Below are 17,709 nucleotides of genomic sequence, written 5' to 3' on the forward strand. Positions count from 1 at the left end.
GGGACACGCAGCCCATGGCCCGGGCGTCTCGCTCTGGTGGCCTTCTGCCTCCGCTTGCTACCGTGCCGCCGTTGTGGGCGCACCCCGAGGTCGCTGGAGAGGAGCAGTGGGAGAGAAGGCGGACAGGCGCTCTCGGCGGGAACGTTCGGGGCTACCCGGAGTTGCCGGTTGCCGGGAGCATCCCCTACCTGGCCCCGCGGCCCGGCGGAGCTCCGGGGGGCCAGCCGTGGTGGGCGGCGCAGGCGGACGCGGGAGAGCACCATGAGGTTGGCGCCGCGGACTGGCGGCGGGAGCCGGTAGCGGGCTGCCGGATTCCTCCTGCACTGCAGCGCCTCTGGGCCGTGTTGCTGCGGCTGCACCGCGAGCGGGAGCAGCTCCTCCAGGCCCGGGACTGCGCCCGCCACCTCCAGGCCGCCGTGCGCCTCCTGAGGATCCTGAGTCCCGGCGCGCCATCCCCCGGCCCCGGCCCCTTGCATCAGCTGTGCCGCGACCTGCTGCCGCACCCTTCCAGAGGGGCCAACCTGCGAACCGGCCTTCGGGAGACTCCCGAGCAGCTACTGCTGGCGCGCCTGGTCGGATTAGCTGCCCAACGCCTAGATGCTGCCATCGAGATGGAGCTTCGCGCTCTGGGCCGGGCGCCCGCCAGCCCGGGCCTGTCGTCCCAACTCGCCGACCTGCTGCTGGCGCTTCCCGCCTACCACCAGCTACAGGGAAAAGCCGTGAGCTACTTCCCAGGGGCAGCGCGCCCTTTCCCCACGGCCCGTGTGCTCCGCCTCCTGACGGAGGAGCGGGGTTGCCTGGTAGCAGGTCAGCTGCACGAGGCGCTCAGGGGATCGGGCTTGCGGGACCAGCTTCAAAGCCGGTGCCATGAGGAGCGAGAGCTGCTGCCAGGGCTCCTGGGCCTGATGGGGGGCGTGGCGGGTTCAGCCAGCAGTGGACTGGGGCTTGGAGGGGCTGGAGCCCTGTGGAGCCAATACTGGACCCTGCTGTGGGCAGCCTGTGCTCAGAGTCTGGACCTAAGTCTAGGACCCTGGAGGGACCCCAGGGCAGCGGCACGACAGCTGAGTCAGGCACTGGGTCAGGGTGAGTGATGGGTTTGGGTGCGTGTTTGGGAAGGCTGGGGTCTCTTCCTTCTCCCTAGCCACCTCACTCACCTGCCAGCCTGGCTATAAAAGCAGGCCCTTTAGAATGAACACCCCCTTTCCCCTTTGGGGTTCAGGCTATAGCTTCAGAGCTTTCAAGGCAAAGTCTTGCTTTCCACCCCAGTCTTGCGTCTTGGGGGAAGCCTACCCTCTTCCCTCATCGAGTGGGCAGTGATTATGGAAAAGAGAGGTCTAGTTTTCAGGCTCGAGTCATTTCTCCCACTAGCATCCCTGCCTCAGGAGTGTGAGAAGGAGCTGGCTTCTTTGTGTGATAACCTATTTCATCAGTCTGTTATCTGGAGCTGGGACCAAGGTGAGAAGAAGGGGCATTGGGAGTGACACAAGTTCCAGGATGCCCCTTCCCCATCAAACCATACCCCCTCTTCCTCAGGCTTCTGCCAGGCTTTGGGATCTGCTGGTGGAGGTCAGAGCAGCCTTCCTGCATCTTCTCACACCACTGAGCTTTTGCAACAGCTCTTCCCTCCTCTCCTGGATGCTCTTCGAGAACCCAAGTCAGGGCTGCTCCTCTGTCAGCCTCCAGGTAAGACAAGGGGCTGGGAATAGGGGAATAGAACAGTTGAGGATATCCACTTTATTCCTTCCCCCTGTCTTGGAGCCTGCCTCCTACCAAAGGAGCTCCCTGGTCCCTCAGATACTTGTGTCCCACTCCCCCAGGTCCTGCACCCCTTGCCCTAGGGCTCTGTACCCTGCAGACCACCTTGCTCTGGTTTTGGGGAAGAGCTCAACAGCATCTGGCAGCATGGGCCCCAGGTTCCTTCCTGCTCCTGATCCAGAAGGACTTACCTGTGAGTAGCTCGGGAGTAGGTAGGGGAGCAGCCTGGGCTGGGCTCAGACCTCACTCCCTGTTTCTGCCAAAGCCTCTATTGCGTGAGGCAGAAGCTCTGTCTACCCTGGCCTCAGAGGAAAGCTTGGCCCTGGAGGTGGAGCAGCAGCTGGGCCTAGAGATCCGGAAGCTGGCTGTGCAGATTCAGGTGAGGACAGCAGAGGCCCTGACAGTGGCAGTTTAAGACCTGGTTCCGTGCCCAGTTTTGGGGTTGATGGAGTGGTGGTGGTGGAGGTAGAACATCTCAGTGACTTAGAATCTCCTTGGAGTCTCTGCTAAATTTATCTTTTCTGGCTCTGTTCATTTTTTGTTCTTTATTTAGCTTTTTATTATGGAAAATTTCAAACATATACAAAAGTAGAAGAGTATAGTGGACCCCCATATTCCTACCAGTAAGCCTTTAACAATTATCCAGTCACGGTCAATTTATTCCCTCTGTACCCCGCCCCCCAAGTCAGGCTCTCATTCTGTGATATTAACAGCCACTGATGATCACTGCCTAGATGCATTATTTCATTAGAGAGTGCAAAGTGATGATGTTCCAATTCTATTATTCCTTCTGCACTGATTAGTTGGATTACTCCTATAAAGTCAAACTTTCCCTTATTAATTATTTGGTTATTCAGAGGTATATTTTGTAGAGAAAAAGCAAGATAAATGATTGAATCTTTCCTTTCACTTACTAGTTTTTGATACAGTGTTTCTCCTCTTTTCTAAACATGTAATTTATGTTTTTATTTAAGTGATACATGTCCATAGTTTAAAAGTGAAATAGAGTATTATTTTAGAAGGCTTCTAATGAACAAATGGCGCTTTAATTGCCCTCCACCCCTACCTCAGATTTCTTTTCCACGGTGGTAACCTTCATCCACTCTTGGCTGTTTCTTCTAATGTTTTCTTATTTTCTTCTAAACTTCTGAATAAAACTATTATACTTCTAATTTTTCCCTATTTTGTACATTATCTATTCCTACTATGGAAAAATGTCTGTCTTGGGGCCAGCCCAGTGGCACAGCGGTTAAGTTCGCACATTCTGCTTCGGTGGCCTGGGGTTCACTGGTTTGGATCCCGGGTGCGGACCTACACACCACTTGGCAAGCTGTGCTATGGCAGGCATCCCACATATAAAGTGGAGGGAGACGGGCACTGATGTTAGCTCACAGCCAGTCTTCCTCAGCAAAAATAGGAGGATTGGCAGGAGATGTTAGCTCAGGGCCAATCTTCCTCAAAAAAAAAAAAAGAAAGAAAGAAAGAAAAGAAAAATGTCTGTCTTTTGTTTTTCCTTCCTGTCCAGATTTCTCCTCTTTGCCTTGAATAGGAGCATGGCTGTAGAGTACAGTCTTTGTCCCTCTGCTCCTTTTCTCTCTGCATTCCTACTTACCCACAGTGCCTTGGTGCTGTGGACCCCCATACTTTAGCCTTAATCCACAATCTGCATCTGCCTGTTGGGCATTTCCACCTCCATTTACTGCTACCTCCTTCAGCTCAACATGCCCCCAAACAGGCTCCTCATGAGTAGGGTGGACAGTGATGGTCATGGGAGCTCTGAGGAGGGAAGGCCATGGTGGGCATGTGGTGGCAGAAGCTCTATACAGGGCCTATGGCTCGAACTGGTGGCTGGATGGCCTTACAGGAGCAGCAGCAGTTACTGGAAGTGGGCAGTTCATAGTTCCTAGGGAGAGTAGTGGGGAAATGGCCTGACCAAAGCAGAAGCTCTGTGTGTGTGCCTTCACATGCATATGTCCAGGATGGGGGTGGGACATTGTGGAGGCGTAAGCAAATTCGCATCAAATTGTGGAGGGCACTGAACACCAGCCCACAGATTTGGGGCTTTATCTCATAAGTGATGAGGAGCCATTGTAAGAGCAGGAGGGAAAGAGTAAAGACAGTGATAGAGTCTGGTCCAGCTATAGTGATCAGGATGGAAGGGAGGTGGGCAGACATAACATGAGAGGGGTCCAGCTCTTGGTAGCTGTAGTGAGAACAGAGCAAAATGGACAGGGACAATGTGCTCACCATGTGAACTAAACACTGTGCAAAGCACCCTACCTGCCTTGCTCCTCTGCCTGGTGATTGCAGAGTCAGGTGTATGCTCTGGCCATTCCACCACATACAGCACTGGGATGCAAAAGAAGAATCAGACACTGTGAGTTTTCTCTCCAGCTAGACAGTGATATTCCATAGAGAAAGACAGTCTCTTAGTGTGAACTTGTATTTCTTCAGAGTGTTCAATGCAGAAGTTTCTAAGAAATATCAGTTGATAAAAGGGTAATTTCCTTGGTATAAATAAGGAAGAAGGGGGTTCTGGTTTTTAGGAGAAGAGAGGAAGAATTTGGATTTAGATAGGCTGTTGTCAGCACACGTACCAGGAGCCACATAGACTCCACCCGTCCTCATGTCTGCTCCTCCCACCCCCACCCCCTGAGGGCCGCTTTCTCTCTTCAGGCGCACAGGCATCCAGTCACCTCTTTACAGACCTGCCACCACATACCCCATTTCTTGGGGTCCTTTTCCTCCAAGATGGGTTGTGGAGTAGAGACACTTCTTTTTTGCTGTCCTCTCCCCCTCCAAAAACAAAACCTCTCAAACCAAAGAAACCAAACCAGCAAATGGGCCTTTTCTTGCTTTATGGGTTTACACTGCTCTGCAGAAATGGAAGTAGGCTGTAAAGAATATTCAGTGTAAGGACATTCCAAAGGCTCCTGAATCTCAGAAAGTTATAGTCCTTGCTCTTGGTCTACATTCCAGTTCCTGCTTTCCTTTCATAGATGACAGACAGAAGATCGTACAATTCCCCTTTCTTTCTTCAGCCTCCGTCTGCTCTGCAGACACCTCTTTCTAGCATTTGCTTTTAATCATTGGTGGTGGTGAGGTTGTCTCCCTGTTTTTTTCCTATTAATGTTCCTATAGAATAAAATTAACCTGGAGTATTTCCATCCTCTGAACCAAGCTGAAGAGAGCAAGGTAATCCTGGGCAGCTGTCCATTATCTTTTCTGGGTCCAGACCTTTTGGAAAACCCAATAAAAGCTAGGGCATCTCTCCTCAGAAAATGCCCAGGCCCATATAGTTATGCGTACGATTCCATTCTGGGGCTTTGTAGATGCCAGGTTAAACATCTCAGTTTAGAAGAGCATCATGACTTGACAAGTCCCTAACAGATAAGCCCCTTTTACTTTCTTCCTATCCCCACAGCTTCTGCCTGAAGAGTCGCTAAGTCTCTTTTCCCAAGAATGTCATAAACAAGCTACACAGAGCTTTCAACTCTACATGCCACGGGGTCGGTACTGGCGGCATCGTCTCTGTCCTGGTAACTCCTCATCTCAGTATTCTTTTCCAGGGTTTCCAGGGGGTAACCGTTCCCAACCCCTCCAAATCCTGGCTCCACTCCTGTCTCCACCCTTGTTCTCACCTTCTGTGCACCCCCCAATCTTACTCTCTTCCCCCAAACACCCCATTAAGGACTCAGTGGATCTCCATAGTCTCATATTCTGTCCTTTCTCTTCTCTCACTCCAGAACTACCCAGCATTCCTAGTGAGTATGCTAGGTTGGTGGTCCGTACTGTACTGGAGCCTGTGTTGCAAGGATTGCAAGGATTGCCACCTCAAGCCCAGGCCCCTGCCCTCGGCCAGGCGCTGACTGCCATCTTGGGTGCCTGGCTTGACCATATCCTCACCCATAAGATCCGGTTCAGGTGGGGAGGAAAGGAGGCAGTGGCAGGGGGATGAATGGAACTGGACAAAGGGAGGGCATGGGAGGGGGCAGAGCAGTTTGGAGAGGCAGGAGGGTCAGGCAGCCAAATTGTACCTTGGCGTTCAGCCTGCAGGGGGCGCTGCAGCTCAGACAAGACTTTGGAGTGGTCCGGAAGTTGCTGGAGGAGGAGCAGTGGGGCCTGTCCCCTGAACTTCGCCAGACCCTGCTCATGCTCAGCATCTTCCAGCAGCTGGATGGGGCCCTGCTGTGCCTACTGCAGCAGCCCCTGCCCAAGACTCGAGTCCACAGGTTTTGCTGTGAGTCACTCTCACTTCCCAACTCTAGGCTCTTTTGCCCCTAGCTCACTACTTGATGTGCCCCCTCCACCATCTTCATCACTGATCTGGCTTCAGCATCCTCCCGCCCCTGCTTCCAGTCACCTGCCTTCCACTCTTGCCTTACCAGGTGCATGTAATGAGGTCCAGACCACGGAATTGCCCAGCGGCAGCCTCAATAGCCTGGAGAGCTTGGAGCCCCCTCTTCGGCCTGAAGGACCCCCAACCCAGACAGCTCAGCGGCTAAGCACACTGTGGGGAGGGGGACCCAGCCCTGAGGCTTACCTGGTGGGAAATCAGCAGGCCTGGCTTGCCCTGAGGCAAAACCAGCGCCGGCGTTGGCACTTGCCTTTTCTTTCCTGCCTGGGGACCAGTTCTGAATCCTAAGGAGCCTGATCTGAAACCTGCAAGTCAGAGCTCCTCACCTCTGGCTGGAAAAGCTCAGACATTTAGAAATGCATATTGTAAAAGCCTACAATTGGGAGCTTGGAAGAAAGCATACCTGAGAACCACAAGCTCCAGAGAGCCTGGACTTACAAGCTAAGGATCCAAGATTACTCCAGTGCCTGGGAGCCAGAGTAAAGGGCAAAACCACAGCTTGGAACCTGGAGGTCAGCATCCTTGGGAGGCTCAGGCCTGGTTCCCCACCAGTGAAGGCATAGATGCTGGAAGGAGGGCTAGACGCTGGGGGGAAGACTATAGGGTTGGATCCCAGGGGAAAGGGAAAAAGAAAAAGCAATAGAAAGCAGAGAGCCTAGATGCCACTTCCTCTGAAGTCCCAGGAGCCAGGCTAAACACAAAGTTAACTCATCAAGAACCACAGAGGTGGAATAGGCATTTCTACACCTCGATCGGTCCCAAGAGCTGTATTACCCTGTACTCCTTTCCCCATTACTATTTCCAGTCATTTAAGAATAATGGGCTATAGGACCTTCACATGTAAGCTTTGGTTATTCAGTCCACCATTTTTAATCTTCAGTTACCTGAGCGGGGTTTACCCCCGGTAGGTGTATAATCCCTGCCGTGGTAGTGCCCTCTCCTTGCAAGAGACCAGCACTTAGGATGGCCTTAACCTAGACCTGGCACAGCAGGATACGCAAGGGGAAAGGCTGCAGCTGACGGCCGTGTTATCGGAGCCAAGTGCAAACGGCTTTTGCACTATGTATTCGTTGTCTTCACTATCTTCACAAGATAGGCAGTATTTACTGACCGCTTACTCTGGGCCCCTCCATGCCCTGTGCTGAAACCACCTCTCTCCTTCCTGACCTTCGTCTTCCTGTGGGGCTGGGGAGCCGGGCCGGCGGTTTGGGGGCCAGCGCGCCCGACGGCGGACGGCAGGCGGCAGGGGCCCGGTCCGCGGCAGCGCGGCCATTCACAGCTTCTCGTCCAGCTAACACTTCCGCCTGCGCGAGTCCTTCCGGGGCAGAAGTCACTATGGCGGCGGGCTTGGCTCGGCTCGGGCTGCGGTCTGTCAAGCAGGTTCGGGTTCAATTCTGCCCCTTCGAGAAGGACGTGGAGTCGACGAGGTACGCGGGGGAGGGCGTGGGGACGGGAAGGGGCGCGCCTTCCTCCCGCCGGGGTCTGGCACCCCTCGGCCTGATCTCACGCCGCCTTCTCGCCGCAGGACCTTCCTCCAGGCGGTGAGCAGCGAGAAGGTGCGCTCCACCAACCTCAACTGCGCGGTGATTGCGGACGTGCGGCACGACGGCTCCGAACCCTGCGTGGACGTGCTTTTCGGTGGGCGCGGTGGGGAGTGGGGCGGCAGGGGCGGCAGGCAGCCCGCGCGCCCTCAGTCCAGCCCCCCGGCCTCCCGGGCCTGACGCGTTTGTTTCCTCGCCAGGAGACGGGCATCGCCTGGTGATGCGCGGCGCCCACCTCACCGCCCGGGAAATGCTCACTGCCTTCGCCTCCCACATCCAGGCCAGGAGCGCCCAGGCCAGTAGCGCGGCGGGGAGCGGGGACAAGCCAGGCGCTGGGACCGGGTCCTGACAGCGCGGAGGAGACCAACAAGCAGATTTTAGCTTCGGACTAGGACACTTAAGAGCTTGACTTAATCACTCAAATCACTATCTGGAGGGCCACAGAACGCCACCAACAACAGCGAAAGAGCCTTGTGACTACAAATCCAACCAACGTTTCTGAGACAAGACAAGATCACCGAGGGGTCGGGACAAACTTGAATTTATTTTACTTTCCTACCGTCACTCAACCGCTTTTGAATTGGGCTTCTCCCACCACTCACTCAAGGTGCCTCTTAGACTTATTAGCCAAATCCAGTGCTGTTTTCTCAGTCCTCATCTTTCCATCTCAGTAGCCTCTGCCACTCTCAATTCACTCCTTTGTGGAACCTGTCTTCCTCTTGGGTCCTTTTTCTTTTCTTAACAGTAAGGGTGTACTACTCTATCCTTCTTTTTCTTCTCTCTTTATTTTTGGGGCATCTCATCTTCTGTCATATCTTGAACTGCCCTCTCGGGTTAAATCCTGCATTTCTGTTTGGCTCTAATCTCAACTTCTGTGCTATAGTCAGGTTACCTACTACCAGTATCCTCCAAATCCCAAACGCTCTTTGTCCAAAATAGAACTGATAATCTTACATACACATATACTTGTCTCTCCCCCTGACTCCCCCATTCCTTTTAAAGATACTTCATCTGCTCAGCCACCTGGGCTGGAAACTACAGCATTATCTCTGGTTCTGCCCTCTCCTTTTCCCTGTATATCCAGTCAGTAAGTTCAGAATACTCTGTCTAAACAAAAGCTCTGAAATATTCTGTCCATTCCCATTCATTGTCTTGTATCATTACATTCTTCCACCAAGTATCCTTTTTTCTAATTTTTGCTGCTGTTCTAGTTTATCTTTCCAAAGCACATCACTGGTTTTATGTCTCACCACTTCTTGTTTCAGAGAACAGTGCCTAGTATTTTTCATACTAGGTTACCACCCATTAGTGTGGATCATGAAATCAATTTAGGGGGTTAAATCAGCCTTTATAAAACAGAATAGAATAAATAGAATAAAAAGTATCAGAGTTCATGGCACATGGAATGGGAAGTATTTAATCATGAATATGTAGATAGGTGGATAGATCTAGATATATACTGTGTAAAGTATATGTGTGTGTGTGTATCTGCATGTGCTTGGTTGCAACATAGAGTTATTTCTTATCATTGGTTGTAGGAAAACATGGTTGATAACCACTGGTTTAGAGAAGAACTCTGAATGCTCAGCTAGGCAGTCACGGATCTCTGGACACTGGCTGCTGTGTACTTTGCCAAATACATTTCCCATGACTCTCCCACAGCATTACCATACTGCTTCCCTGCTTAAAAGGGTGCTGTCTTCAAAGGGCTGGTTTTTCCCCTCTCCCTTTAAAAAAAGAAAACTACCAGGAGGCAGTATAGTGTAGTAAAGAGTCAGAGTACGTGGGGTTGAAATCCCGGGCTTGCCCTTAAGGAGTTATGTATCTTTGGACAAATTACTTGGTCTCTCAGTGCCTGTTTCCTCATTTGTAAAATGGGGATAATAGTATCTGCCTCATAGGAGTGTTGAGAAGATTAAATGAATTGATATCTATAAAGTACCTAGAACATTACTGGGAGTGTAATGGGTGTTGTTATCTAAGAGACTTTATGCCATAGTCAAAAGGATACTGACAACCTAGATTTGAGTCCCCCATATCTGTGGTTAACTTGCTATTATCTTTGACCAGACTTAACCACTCTCCTCGTCTATAAAAATGGGGATGGTTCAAACATCGCTCTGAACATGGATTGAGTGCTGGTGCTGTGCTTCTAGATTATGAACCTGGGGTTGGGGCTGTTTTCTCTGTGTCCCCAGCACCTTGCATAGTGCCTGATACAGAGTGTGCAATAAACATTTGTTGAATTTACAAATATTTAGCATCTACCTTGTGCCTCTAGTCTAGTACTGAGATACAAATATGAATAATGAAACTCAGGTATGTAATAAGTGCTACAATAGAGATACAGACCAGGTACAATAATAGCAAGAAAGATAAAGACAGGACTCAGCATTGGGTTTGGTCAGCAGATGATCCCTTAATGAGCAAAAAGTCTTAGCAGTGGAGAGTGGGGCCAGAAGTCAGATTATAGTGAAATAGGAAGTCAGCATGCAGCATCAAGTATTAGTTTTATATAATGAGTTTGGATGGGAGGTGCATTGATAGCTAGAGTAACATAAGGGTGTGGAGAAGGGTTTTTTAAAGGATGATAGGGATTTGTACTTGATGAAAATACCTTTTATGCTGAGCTGTTGCTGAGAAGTATGAATCTAAGTTGCATTTCTGAACCACCATCTACAATGTTGACTCTTCTAGGTCAATCTGAGGTGCACATGCTACCTCCTTCCTACAGCTTTCCCAGAGTTGGACATAATGATCCTTCCCTTAAGCTCCTTTGCTTCCTAGGTTGTAGACAAGAAAAATAAAAGGCATTCTTTTAGTTCATGCACCACCGTTATGGTCCTTTTAGGATTCATCTAGATAAAGAATCCTAGACTGAATGGAGATATGACCATCTAAAGTCACAGGGTTGCTTAAAGATTGTTGGAACAAATCTCAGGCTGCTTCTTGGGTCCCCTCCTGCACCCTCCACTTCACTAGGAAAGAAGGCATGGGGTGTGGGCAAAATGATCCAGTCTGATTCAGATACACCTGGGTTCCAAGCGAGACATTTCCCGGCTCTGTAGCCAGGGCCAAGTTACTTGAACTTTCTAGGCCAGTTTTCAGCCACCTGATTGGGGGGAGGTAGGGAGCGGTTAAATGTAAAACACTCGGAATAGTCTCCAGTTCTTAATATGTAGTCGTTATTTGAAGACAAAAAAAGCCCAGTGTGAGATTGTTTTTTTCCACTAGCTTGTGAACTCCCTAAGGACACCAAATAAACACTGACCCACTGGACACGACCCAAGATACCGACCCGGCTGATGAGCCCTATGCCACGCCGGCGACGGCGGTTCCGGGGTCCCGGACTTAACCTGACGTGGCGGGGCGGGACTTCCGGCTGGAGACGGAAGAGGAGCGGGAGGAGCGGGAGGCAAGGGCCGGCAGGTGCGGCCAGGCGGATTCGGGGTCCGTTGCCGCCTCTCCGAGCCCCCGCGACGCCGACCTCCGGACCAGGATGGCTCGGGGCGAGCGGCGGCGCCGCGGAGCACCAGCAGACGGAGCGCGGACAGCTGAGAGGGCGGCTCGGGGCGGTCCAGCACGACGGGACGCCCGGGGCGGCGGGGCCCGGGGCGCGGCCGTGGTAGCGGCTCTGGCCGTCGGGGTCCTGTGTCTGGCCCTGGGCCTGTCGGGAAGCTGGCTGCTGGCGTGGCACCGTGCGCGGCGGGCCGTCACGCTGCACTCCGCGCCCCCGGCGCTGCCTCCCGACTCTTCCAGCCCCGCCGTGGCCCCGGACCTCTTCTGGGGCACCTACCGCCCTCACGTCTACTTCGGCATGAAGACCCGCAGCCCGCAGCCACTCCTCACCGGTAACCGGGCCCCGCAGCAGGCGGGCGGGCGGACTCAATCTGGGCGCCCCAGCTTCACGCCAGAGCAAGGGTGGGGAGGAGTGGATCAGGAGAGTTATGAAGAGGGATGACCCTGAAGTTCTCGGAGATCCAGAGGGACAGGTCCCCTGCTTTCTGACTTACGTGGCCATTCTACCCCCAGGATTGATGTGGGCGCAGCAGGGCGCCACCCCAGGGACCCCTAAACTCAGGCACACGTGTGAGCAGGGGGACGGCGTGGGTCCCTATGGCTGGGAGTTCCACGACGGTCTCTCCTTCGGGCGGCAACACATCCAGGATGGGGCCTTACGGCTCACCACTGAGTTCGTCAAGAGGCCTGGGGGTCAGCACGGAGGGGACTGGAGCTGGAGAGTGACTGTAGAGCCTCAGGTCAGGGCCTCAGGACACCCTTCCCCCAGCCCAGATTCCCTCCACCCTTCCTTTGCTGCCAGAAGTGCAGTATGAAGTGAGGGCTAATAGCTGGGACTCTGAGTCTGACGACCTGGTCTGAATCTGAGCGCCTGCCTTAAACAACTACCTGTATGACCATCTCTATTTACTGTCTCTAATCCTGGTTTTCTTGTCTGTAAAATGGAGATAAAAATAGCACCTAACTCACAGGATTGTAAGAATTAAAGGAAATAATATGTAGAGTTCTTAGCATAGTACATGGCACAAAAGTACTTTATTTCCCAGAGAACCCTGTGCAAGGCTCTTTATTTTATCCCACGGGTGCTTACCCTCGGTGACCCTCAACACTGACAGATGTATATTGTTTACCCTGTTGCTCCTGCCTGGTGTCCCTTTGCCTCACTAAGGCGGATTCTCAAGAGAGACTGCCAACCTAATGCTGGGTTTTTCTGTCCTCCTTGGTCATCCAGGCCTCAGATACCTCTGCCCTCCCTTTGGTGTCCCTGTTCTTCTATGTGGTGACAGATGGCAAGGAAGTCCTAGTACCAGAGCCTGTGGCCAAAGGGCAGTTGAAGTTCATCAGTGGGCACACCAGTGAACTTGGTGACTTCCGCTTTACAATTCTGGCACCAACCAGTCCAGGGGATACTGCCCCCAAATATGGCAGGTAACGGGGAAGAGAGTGAGTGGTGATGGTAAGGGTGGTATGGATGCTGACTTAGCCTGATTTCTATCTCCCCCACTCTACTCTTTTTCCTGCCAGTTATTTTTCTTCTCACCAGGCTCTATGTCCTCTGCATTGCCAAGACCCTTCCATCCTGACTCCTGATCACTTTATATTTCTCTTTATAATCCCCACCACTTCCTCCTAAATAATATTTCTTATTTATCTTTTTCCCTTCAAGCTACAATGTCTTCTGGACCTCCAATCCAGGACTTCCCTTGCTGACAGAGATGGTGAAGAGTCGCCTAAATAGCTGGTTTCAGCATCGGCCCCCAGGGGCCTCCCCTGAACGCTACCTTGGCTTGCCAGGATCTCTGAAGTGGGAAGACAGAGGCCCAAGTGGGCAAGGACAGGGACAAGGGCAATTCTTGATACAACAGGTGACGGTGAAAGTCCCTTTTTCCATGGAGTTGGTGTTTGAATCAGGCAGTGCCCGGGTAGGAGGAAGGCAAGCCCTGGAGCAGCTGGCAGGCAGCCTGCTGACCCAGGCCCTGGAGAGCCATGCTGAAGCCTTTAGAGAGCGCTTTGAGAACACCTTCCAGCTGAAGGAGAAGGGCCTGAGCCCTGAGGAGCAGGCTTTGGGTTGGGCTGCCCTGAGCGGCCTCCTTGGTGGGATTGGCTATTTCTATGGACAGGGGCTGGTGTTGCCAGATATGGGGGTTGAGGGGTCTGAGCAGAAGGTGGACCCAGCCCTCTTTCCACCTGTCCCTCTTTTCACAGCAGTGCCCTCTCGGTCATTCTTCCCACGAGGCTTCCTTTGGGATGAGGGCTTTCACCAGCTGCTGGTCCAGCGGTGGGATCCCCGCCTCACTCGGGAGGCCCTAGGCCACTGGCTGGGGCTGCTCAATGCTGATGGCTGGATTGGGCGGGAGCAGGTGCTGGGGGATGAGGCCCGAGCCCGGGTGCCCCCAGAATTCCTGGTGCAACGGGCGGCCCATGCCAACCCCCCAACCCTGCTTTTGCCTGTAGCCCACATGCTAGAGAGTGGTGACCCTGCCAACATTGACTTCCTCCGCAGGGCCTTTCCTCGCCTGCATGCTTGGTTCTCCTGGCTCCATCAGAGCCAGGCAGGGCCAGTGCCACTATCTTATCGCTGGCGGGGCCGGGACCCAGCCTTGCCCACCCTATTGAACCCCAAGACGCTGCCTTCAGGGCTGGATGACTATCCCCGGGCTTCACACCCTTCAGCCACTGAGCGGCACCTGGACCTGCGGTGCTGGGTGGCACTGGGTGCCCGTGTGCTGGTGCGGCTGGCAAAGCAGCTGGGAGAGGCTGAGGCAGTGGCAGAACTGGGTCCTCTGGCTGCCTCACTGGAGGCAGCAGAGAGCCTGGATGAGCTGCACTGGGCCCCAGAGCTAGGAGTCTTTGCAGACTTTGGGAACCACACAAAAGCAGTGCAACTGAAGCCTCGGCCCCCTCAGGGGCTGGTGCGAGTGGTGGGCCGGCCCCACCCTCACTTACAGTATGTGGATGCCTTGGGTTATGTCAGTCTTTTCCCCTTGCTGCTGCGGCTGCTGGACCCCAATTCATCCCGCCTTGGGCCCCTGCTGGATGTTCTAGCTGACAGCCGCCATCTCTGGAGCCCCTTTGGTTTGCGCTCCCTTGCAGCCTCCAGCCCCTTTTATGGCCAGCGCAATTCAGAGCATGATCCCCCCTACTGGCGGGGTGCTGTGTGGCTCAACGTCAACTACCTAGCCTTGGGGGCTCTCCACCATTATGGGCATCTGAAGGGTCCCCACCAGGCCCGGGCTGCCAAGCTCCACAGTGAGCTCCGTGCCAACGTGGTGGGCAATGTGAGGCGGCAGTACCAGGCCACGGGTTTCCTGTGGGAGCAGTACAGTGACCGGGATGGGCGGGGCATGGGCTGCCGCCCTTTCCACGGCTGGACCAGCCTTGTCCTACTGGTCATGGCTGAAGACTACTGACAGGGAAGGATGGGAGGGGAGCCAGGCCCCTTGTGCCACTCTGCACTAGAGGGACAAGGTCTCTAGCTTCTGTCCCCAGCCTTCAGATACCAGTGCTTCAAACCCTCCTCAGCTCATCTCAGGTGTCTCCTTACTGTCATCCCACATAGCCCTGGGGTGAATGTGAATTCAGAGTCTATTTTTTTAAATAAATTGGAAAACCATGCCAAACGCTATTGCTTTTGCCAGCTTTGCCTCACCTAGAGGTCTTAGTCCAGTCCAGGCCTTAGGGCTGCCTGCTGTCCTTCAGAGAAGGTGGGAAAAGTGGCCATTACCTGACCCCTCCAAATCCACTCAGGTCAAGTGCAATGCAGTGAGTTGAGCACTAGTCCACCCAAATCCACAAGCAGCTGGTTCACATCTCTTTAATGAGATCAAAGGCTCCTGTGTATGTCTTGGGGGTTAGAGCTAGCACAGTCCCCCAGACACTGCCCCTCTCCTCAGGACTCCAGCCCTGAAAGCAGATTCTAGGAGGACAGGGAAAGGCCAAGGAGAACTCGAGGAGTTGGGACCAGGGCTATTTCTGGTGGACAAGGAACCCATCCACCCACCCCAAACTGCTTATGGGATGTCCCCTTGACTGGAAGCCAGCCCCACAGGAGAGACCTGGGATATGGGATCCAGAGGCACTACACAAGGGGCGTGGTCCTCCAGATCTGGCAGGGTGGCACTAGCCCTAGCCTCCTTGACTGGCTCGCTCTCACTGGAGTCTGGACAAGGGCAGAGCTCAATACCCGAGTCACCAGTCAGGTGGCGATAGCGGCAAGAGGGTGGTACAGGGGCAGGGCTCCCCCCTGCCCCAGGCTCACCCTCCTGATGATGGGGGACACTCTGGTAGGAGGAAACACCTTCCACATTTGTTCCCTCGCAGTGGACAGGGCAGCTAGAAGCAGAGGAGCAGCAGGTGCAGTCACTGGAAGCAGTCAAGGGGCAGCTTGAGGCTGCAGTGTAAGGAGGTGGCGGTGTGCCAGGGCGGTGAACCACATCCTCATAGGCTGGGGGTTTGAAGGCGCTGAAGAGGCCTGCAGGAAAGAATGGCATGATTGGTTGAAGGCAACCAGGGGTAGGGTAGTGGTGTCTCCTATTAGGGAAAAATGTGCATTGAAACGTCTGAAAAGAGAATGTAGGGATGATTCAAGGTCCCGGTTTGGGAGGGGCCACTGGTAGCGAGCCCAGAGCCTCAAGCCACTCACGAAGGTCAAGCAGTGAACCGGTAGGGACAGGGCCAGCCCCATGGCACGCCCCGTGATAGGCCAACAAGTTGATCTCACGCTGCCGCTGCTGTTGCTGCAGCCGGAGTTTAGCACGTCGATGGCGGAAGGCGCAACAGCAGCTAAAGAGGATGAGGACAGTCCAGAGCAGCCAGAACCCTGCAGGGGGTGAGGAGGGAGAGTCTTAGATACTTCCCATGCAGAGAAGGGTCCTTGAAGGCTGGAATTCTGAGGTCCAAGGGAGGGTGGGCAGAAGGACCCGAGAATAGCCGCCTTGGAGACTCACACCAGAGCTCATAATAGTAGGTGCAGCAGCCAGTCTCCCCGCAGCAGTGACCACTCTCACAGAGGTAGGGCTGGTTGTTCACTCCTGGGCACAGCTCTCGAAGCTGGGAGCAAGGAGGCACTTAGAACCAGGGGAGATTCCAGCCCAAGGCACTGTCCACCCACCCACTCTGCATGCACATACACAATCCCACCGTGTGAACCAAGTTTATCTCAGAGATCTATGGCGAGGCGGAAGAGTGATGCTGAGAGGAGTGTTCAAATTATCTGAAGGGCTGTTAACATGGAAGAAGATTTGGAATAGCAAGAATCAGACTAGAGAATAAGATGCCTGGTGTGGACATATAAAGGCAGATTTCAGCTCTGTATATAGAAGACTTCTCTCACACTTAAGCCTAGCTCCCCAGGGTGTTTTCTGTTAAGGGAATGTTTGCGGAGAAGCCAGAAGACGGTCTGAGCTATCTCAAAGTCTCAAACAACGGGTAAGGGGTTTAAGGTTAATTTCCAAAACTAAGATGCTTTCATCAGCCCCCACGGTCTGCCACTCCCCACTCCCAAGCTGGATCTTTCCACCCCTGGGACTCAGGCTTCCTAGAGAAGAAGAGGGGCAGTGTGAGACCCAGAGCAGTGCTCCCAACCAGATGGGATTGCTGTGGATGATAAAGGATGGCATCCAGGGCGCGAGTCTGGGTTCCAGCTCTTCTCCAAATTGCTCCCTCAAGAGAAGACGCTGCCGGACTCTGTTGTGACAATAGGCACACAGAAAAACATCACAAATAACTGTTGCAAGACAGAGGGAGCCTCCCTGGGGCCTCACTATGCCTCTGGCCACTGGAGAACCACTGCAAGATTCCACTGCAGCTATGGGATGGGGTCTGTGAAGCTGCAGGCAAAGTCAACTACATCTACGTTACAAAGTTTAGACAAAGAGTGAAGGGACATGTTTAGGAACTTCACAGTGCCTTTGGCTCCGTGAGTTCCTCCCCCAGCCCCCGAAAGGAAGGGACAAGGAAAGGGGAAATAGAAATAAATGGCTGTCGTGATAGGCTTTTGGAGCTGTTGGGATACCTGCTGTTGTGGCATCCGAAGTGCCCCCCAGGCCTCCTCGCTGTCGTTCCCGCTGCTGGCCCGAGCCATGCCTCCACCTACAGCCCCCTGAGGACCACAGCCTTCTCTACCGCCAGCAGCCCCGCCCCTGCCACCTCTGCCGCCACCGCCACGGTCCCTGCCCGGCCCATCTTCGCTACCGCCACCATCACTCCGCGGCCGGAGCTTCCATCCGGGGAGAGCTCTGCCAACTGGGACCCAGGTTTCTCCATCCTACCAATCAGCATCGCCCTCCGAAGGGCGGGCCAATAGGAACGGACTAGAGGTTACTCCCTGTGACCAATCTCCTACAGCGCCTCCGCCACTCTCCCAGACAACAAGCGCTTGCACAGACAAAGAGTGGGGTAAGGTTCGACCGTGGCCCTGACTGACAGCGACGGTAGCCAATGTGGACAATAGAACAGACTTTGAGTTATCAACCAATGAACAGCCGTCCAGAAGAGCAAAGTTTCCCCGGATTGGCTTAAACCCTATTTTTGGGATGA

General features: G+C 53.6%; 4 protein-coding genes across 7 annotated transcripts; 3 read left to right on the plus strand and 1 right to left on the minus strand.

The window, feature by feature from the left end:
- Positions 1-14: 14 nt before the first annotated feature.
- CCDC142 (coiled-coil domain containing 142) lies at positions 15-6,624 on the plus strand. Of its 2 annotated transcripts, XM_014829757.3 has the most exons (9): positions 15-1,083; positions 1,369-1,455; positions 1,534-1,683; positions 1,818-1,948; positions 2,021-2,134; positions 5,180-5,294; positions 5,502-5,679; positions 5,805-5,995; positions 6,144-6,624. In XM_014829757.3, the coding sequence occupies exons 1-9, from the start codon at positions 15-17 to the stop codon at positions 6,398-6,400; spliced, it is 2,292 nt and encodes a 763-aa protein (XP_014685243.3). In that variant the 3' UTR covers positions 6,401-6,624. The 2 variants fall into 2 exon arrangements, with proteins under 2 accessions (XP_014685243.3, XP_070368014.1); XM_070511913.1 differs by lacking the exon at positions 1,369-1,455.
- A 779-nt stretch (positions 6,625-7,403) lies between these two features.
- On the plus strand, positions 7,404-10,479 carry MRPL53 (mitochondrial ribosomal protein L53). The gene is made up of 3 exons (XM_044772714.2): positions 7,404-7,539; positions 7,638-7,750; positions 7,854-10,479. Exons 1-3 carry the CDS (start codon positions 7,448-7,450, stop codon positions 8,000-8,002), a joined length of 354 nt encoding a protein of 117 aa, XP_044628649.2. The 5' UTR covers positions 7,404-7,447; the 3' UTR covers positions 8,003-10,479.
- Positions 10,480-11,028: 549 nt separating this feature from the next.
- MOGS (mannosyl-oligosaccharide glucosidase) lies at positions 11,029-14,786 on the plus strand. The gene is made up of 4 exons (XM_014829754.3): positions 11,029-11,504; positions 11,686-11,912; positions 12,404-12,600; positions 12,839-14,786. Exons 1-4 carry the CDS (start codon positions 11,153-11,155, stop codon positions 14,580-14,582), a joined length of 2,520 nt encoding a protein of 839 aa, XP_014685240.2. The 5' UTR covers positions 11,029-11,152; the 3' UTR covers positions 14,583-14,786.
- A 186-nt stretch (positions 14,787-14,972) lies between these two features.
- WBP1 (WW domain binding protein 1) lies at positions 14,973-17,593 on the minus strand. 3 transcript variants are annotated; one of them, XM_014829763.3, is made up of 5 exons: positions 17,186-17,428; positions 16,756-16,857; positions 16,119-16,221; positions 15,815-15,991; positions 14,973-15,643 (listed from the first exon to the last, which is right to left on the minus strand). In XM_014829763.3, the coding sequence occupies exons 1-5, from the start codon at positions 17,252-17,254 to the stop codon at positions 15,183-15,185; spliced, it is 912 nt and encodes a 303-aa protein (XP_014685249.1). In that variant the 5' UTR covers positions 17,255-17,428; the 3' UTR covers positions 14,973-15,182. The 3 variants fall into 3 exon arrangements, with proteins under 3 accessions (XP_014685249.1, XP_070368032.1, XP_014685251.1); XM_070511931.1 differs by having other exon boundaries at positions 16,737-16,857; positions 17,186-17,417; XM_014829765.3 differs by lacking the exon at positions 16,756-16,857 and having other exon boundaries at positions 17,186-17,593.
- Positions 17,594-17,709: the final 116 nt, after the last annotated feature.

This window comes from Equus asinus, chromosome 6 (genome assembly GCF_041296235.1).
Source record: "Equus asinus isolate D_3611 breed Donkey chromosome 6, EquAss-T2T_v2, whole genome shotgun sequence".
Classification (NCBI taxonomy): Eukaryota; Metazoa; Chordata; class Mammalia; order Perissodactyla; family Equidae; genus Equus; species Equus asinus.

Coding starts and splice junctions, on each gene's coding strand:
- CCDC142 (XM_014829757.3), top strand. CDS start 15: ATGGCCCGGGCGTCTCGCTCTGGTGGCCTTCTGCCTCCGCTTGCTACC. Junction 1,456..1,533: donor TATCTGGAGCTGGGACCAAG/GTGAGAAGAAGG, acceptor CCTCTTCCTCAG/GCTTCTGCCAGGCTTTGGGA. Junction 1,684..1,817: donor GCTCCTCTGTCAGCCTCCAG/GTAAGACAAGGG, acceptor CCACTCCCCCAG/GTCCTGCACCCCTTGCCCTA.
- MRPL53 (XM_044772714.2), top strand. CDS start 7,448: ATGGCGGCGGGCTTGGCTCGGCTCGGGCTGCGGTCTGTCAAGCAGGTT. Junction 7,540..7,637: donor AAGGACGTGGAGTCGACGAG/GTACGCGGGGGA, acceptor TTCTCGCCGCAG/GACCTTCCTCCAGGCGGTGA. Junction 7,751..7,853: donor CTGCGTGGACGTGCTTTTCG/GTGGGCGCGGTG, acceptor TTTCCTCGCCAG/GAGACGGGCATCGCCTGGTG.
- MOGS (XM_014829754.3), top strand. CDS start 11,153: ATGGCTCGGGGCGAGCGGCGGCGCCGCGGAGCACCAGCAGACGGAGCG. Junction 11,913..12,403: donor GAGTGACTGTAGAGCCTCAG/GTCAGGGCCTCA, acceptor TTGGTCATCCAG/GCCTCAGATACCTCTGCCCT. Junction 12,601..12,838: donor ACTGCCCCCAAATATGGCAG/GTAACGGGGAAG, acceptor TTTCCCTTCAAG/CTACAATGTCTTCTGGACCT.
- WBP1 (XM_014829763.3), bottom strand. CDS start 17,254: ATGGCTCGGGCCAGCAGCGGGAACGACAGCGAGGAGGCCTGGGGGGCA. Junction 16,222..16,755: donor ATCCACAGCAATCCCATCTG/GTTGGGAGCACT, acceptor CCTTGCTCCCAG/CTTCGAGAGCTGTGCCCAGG. Junction 15,992..16,118: donor CTACTATTATGAGCTCTGGT/GTGAGTCTCCAA, acceptor CACCCCCTGCAG/GGTTCTGGCTGCTCTGGACT.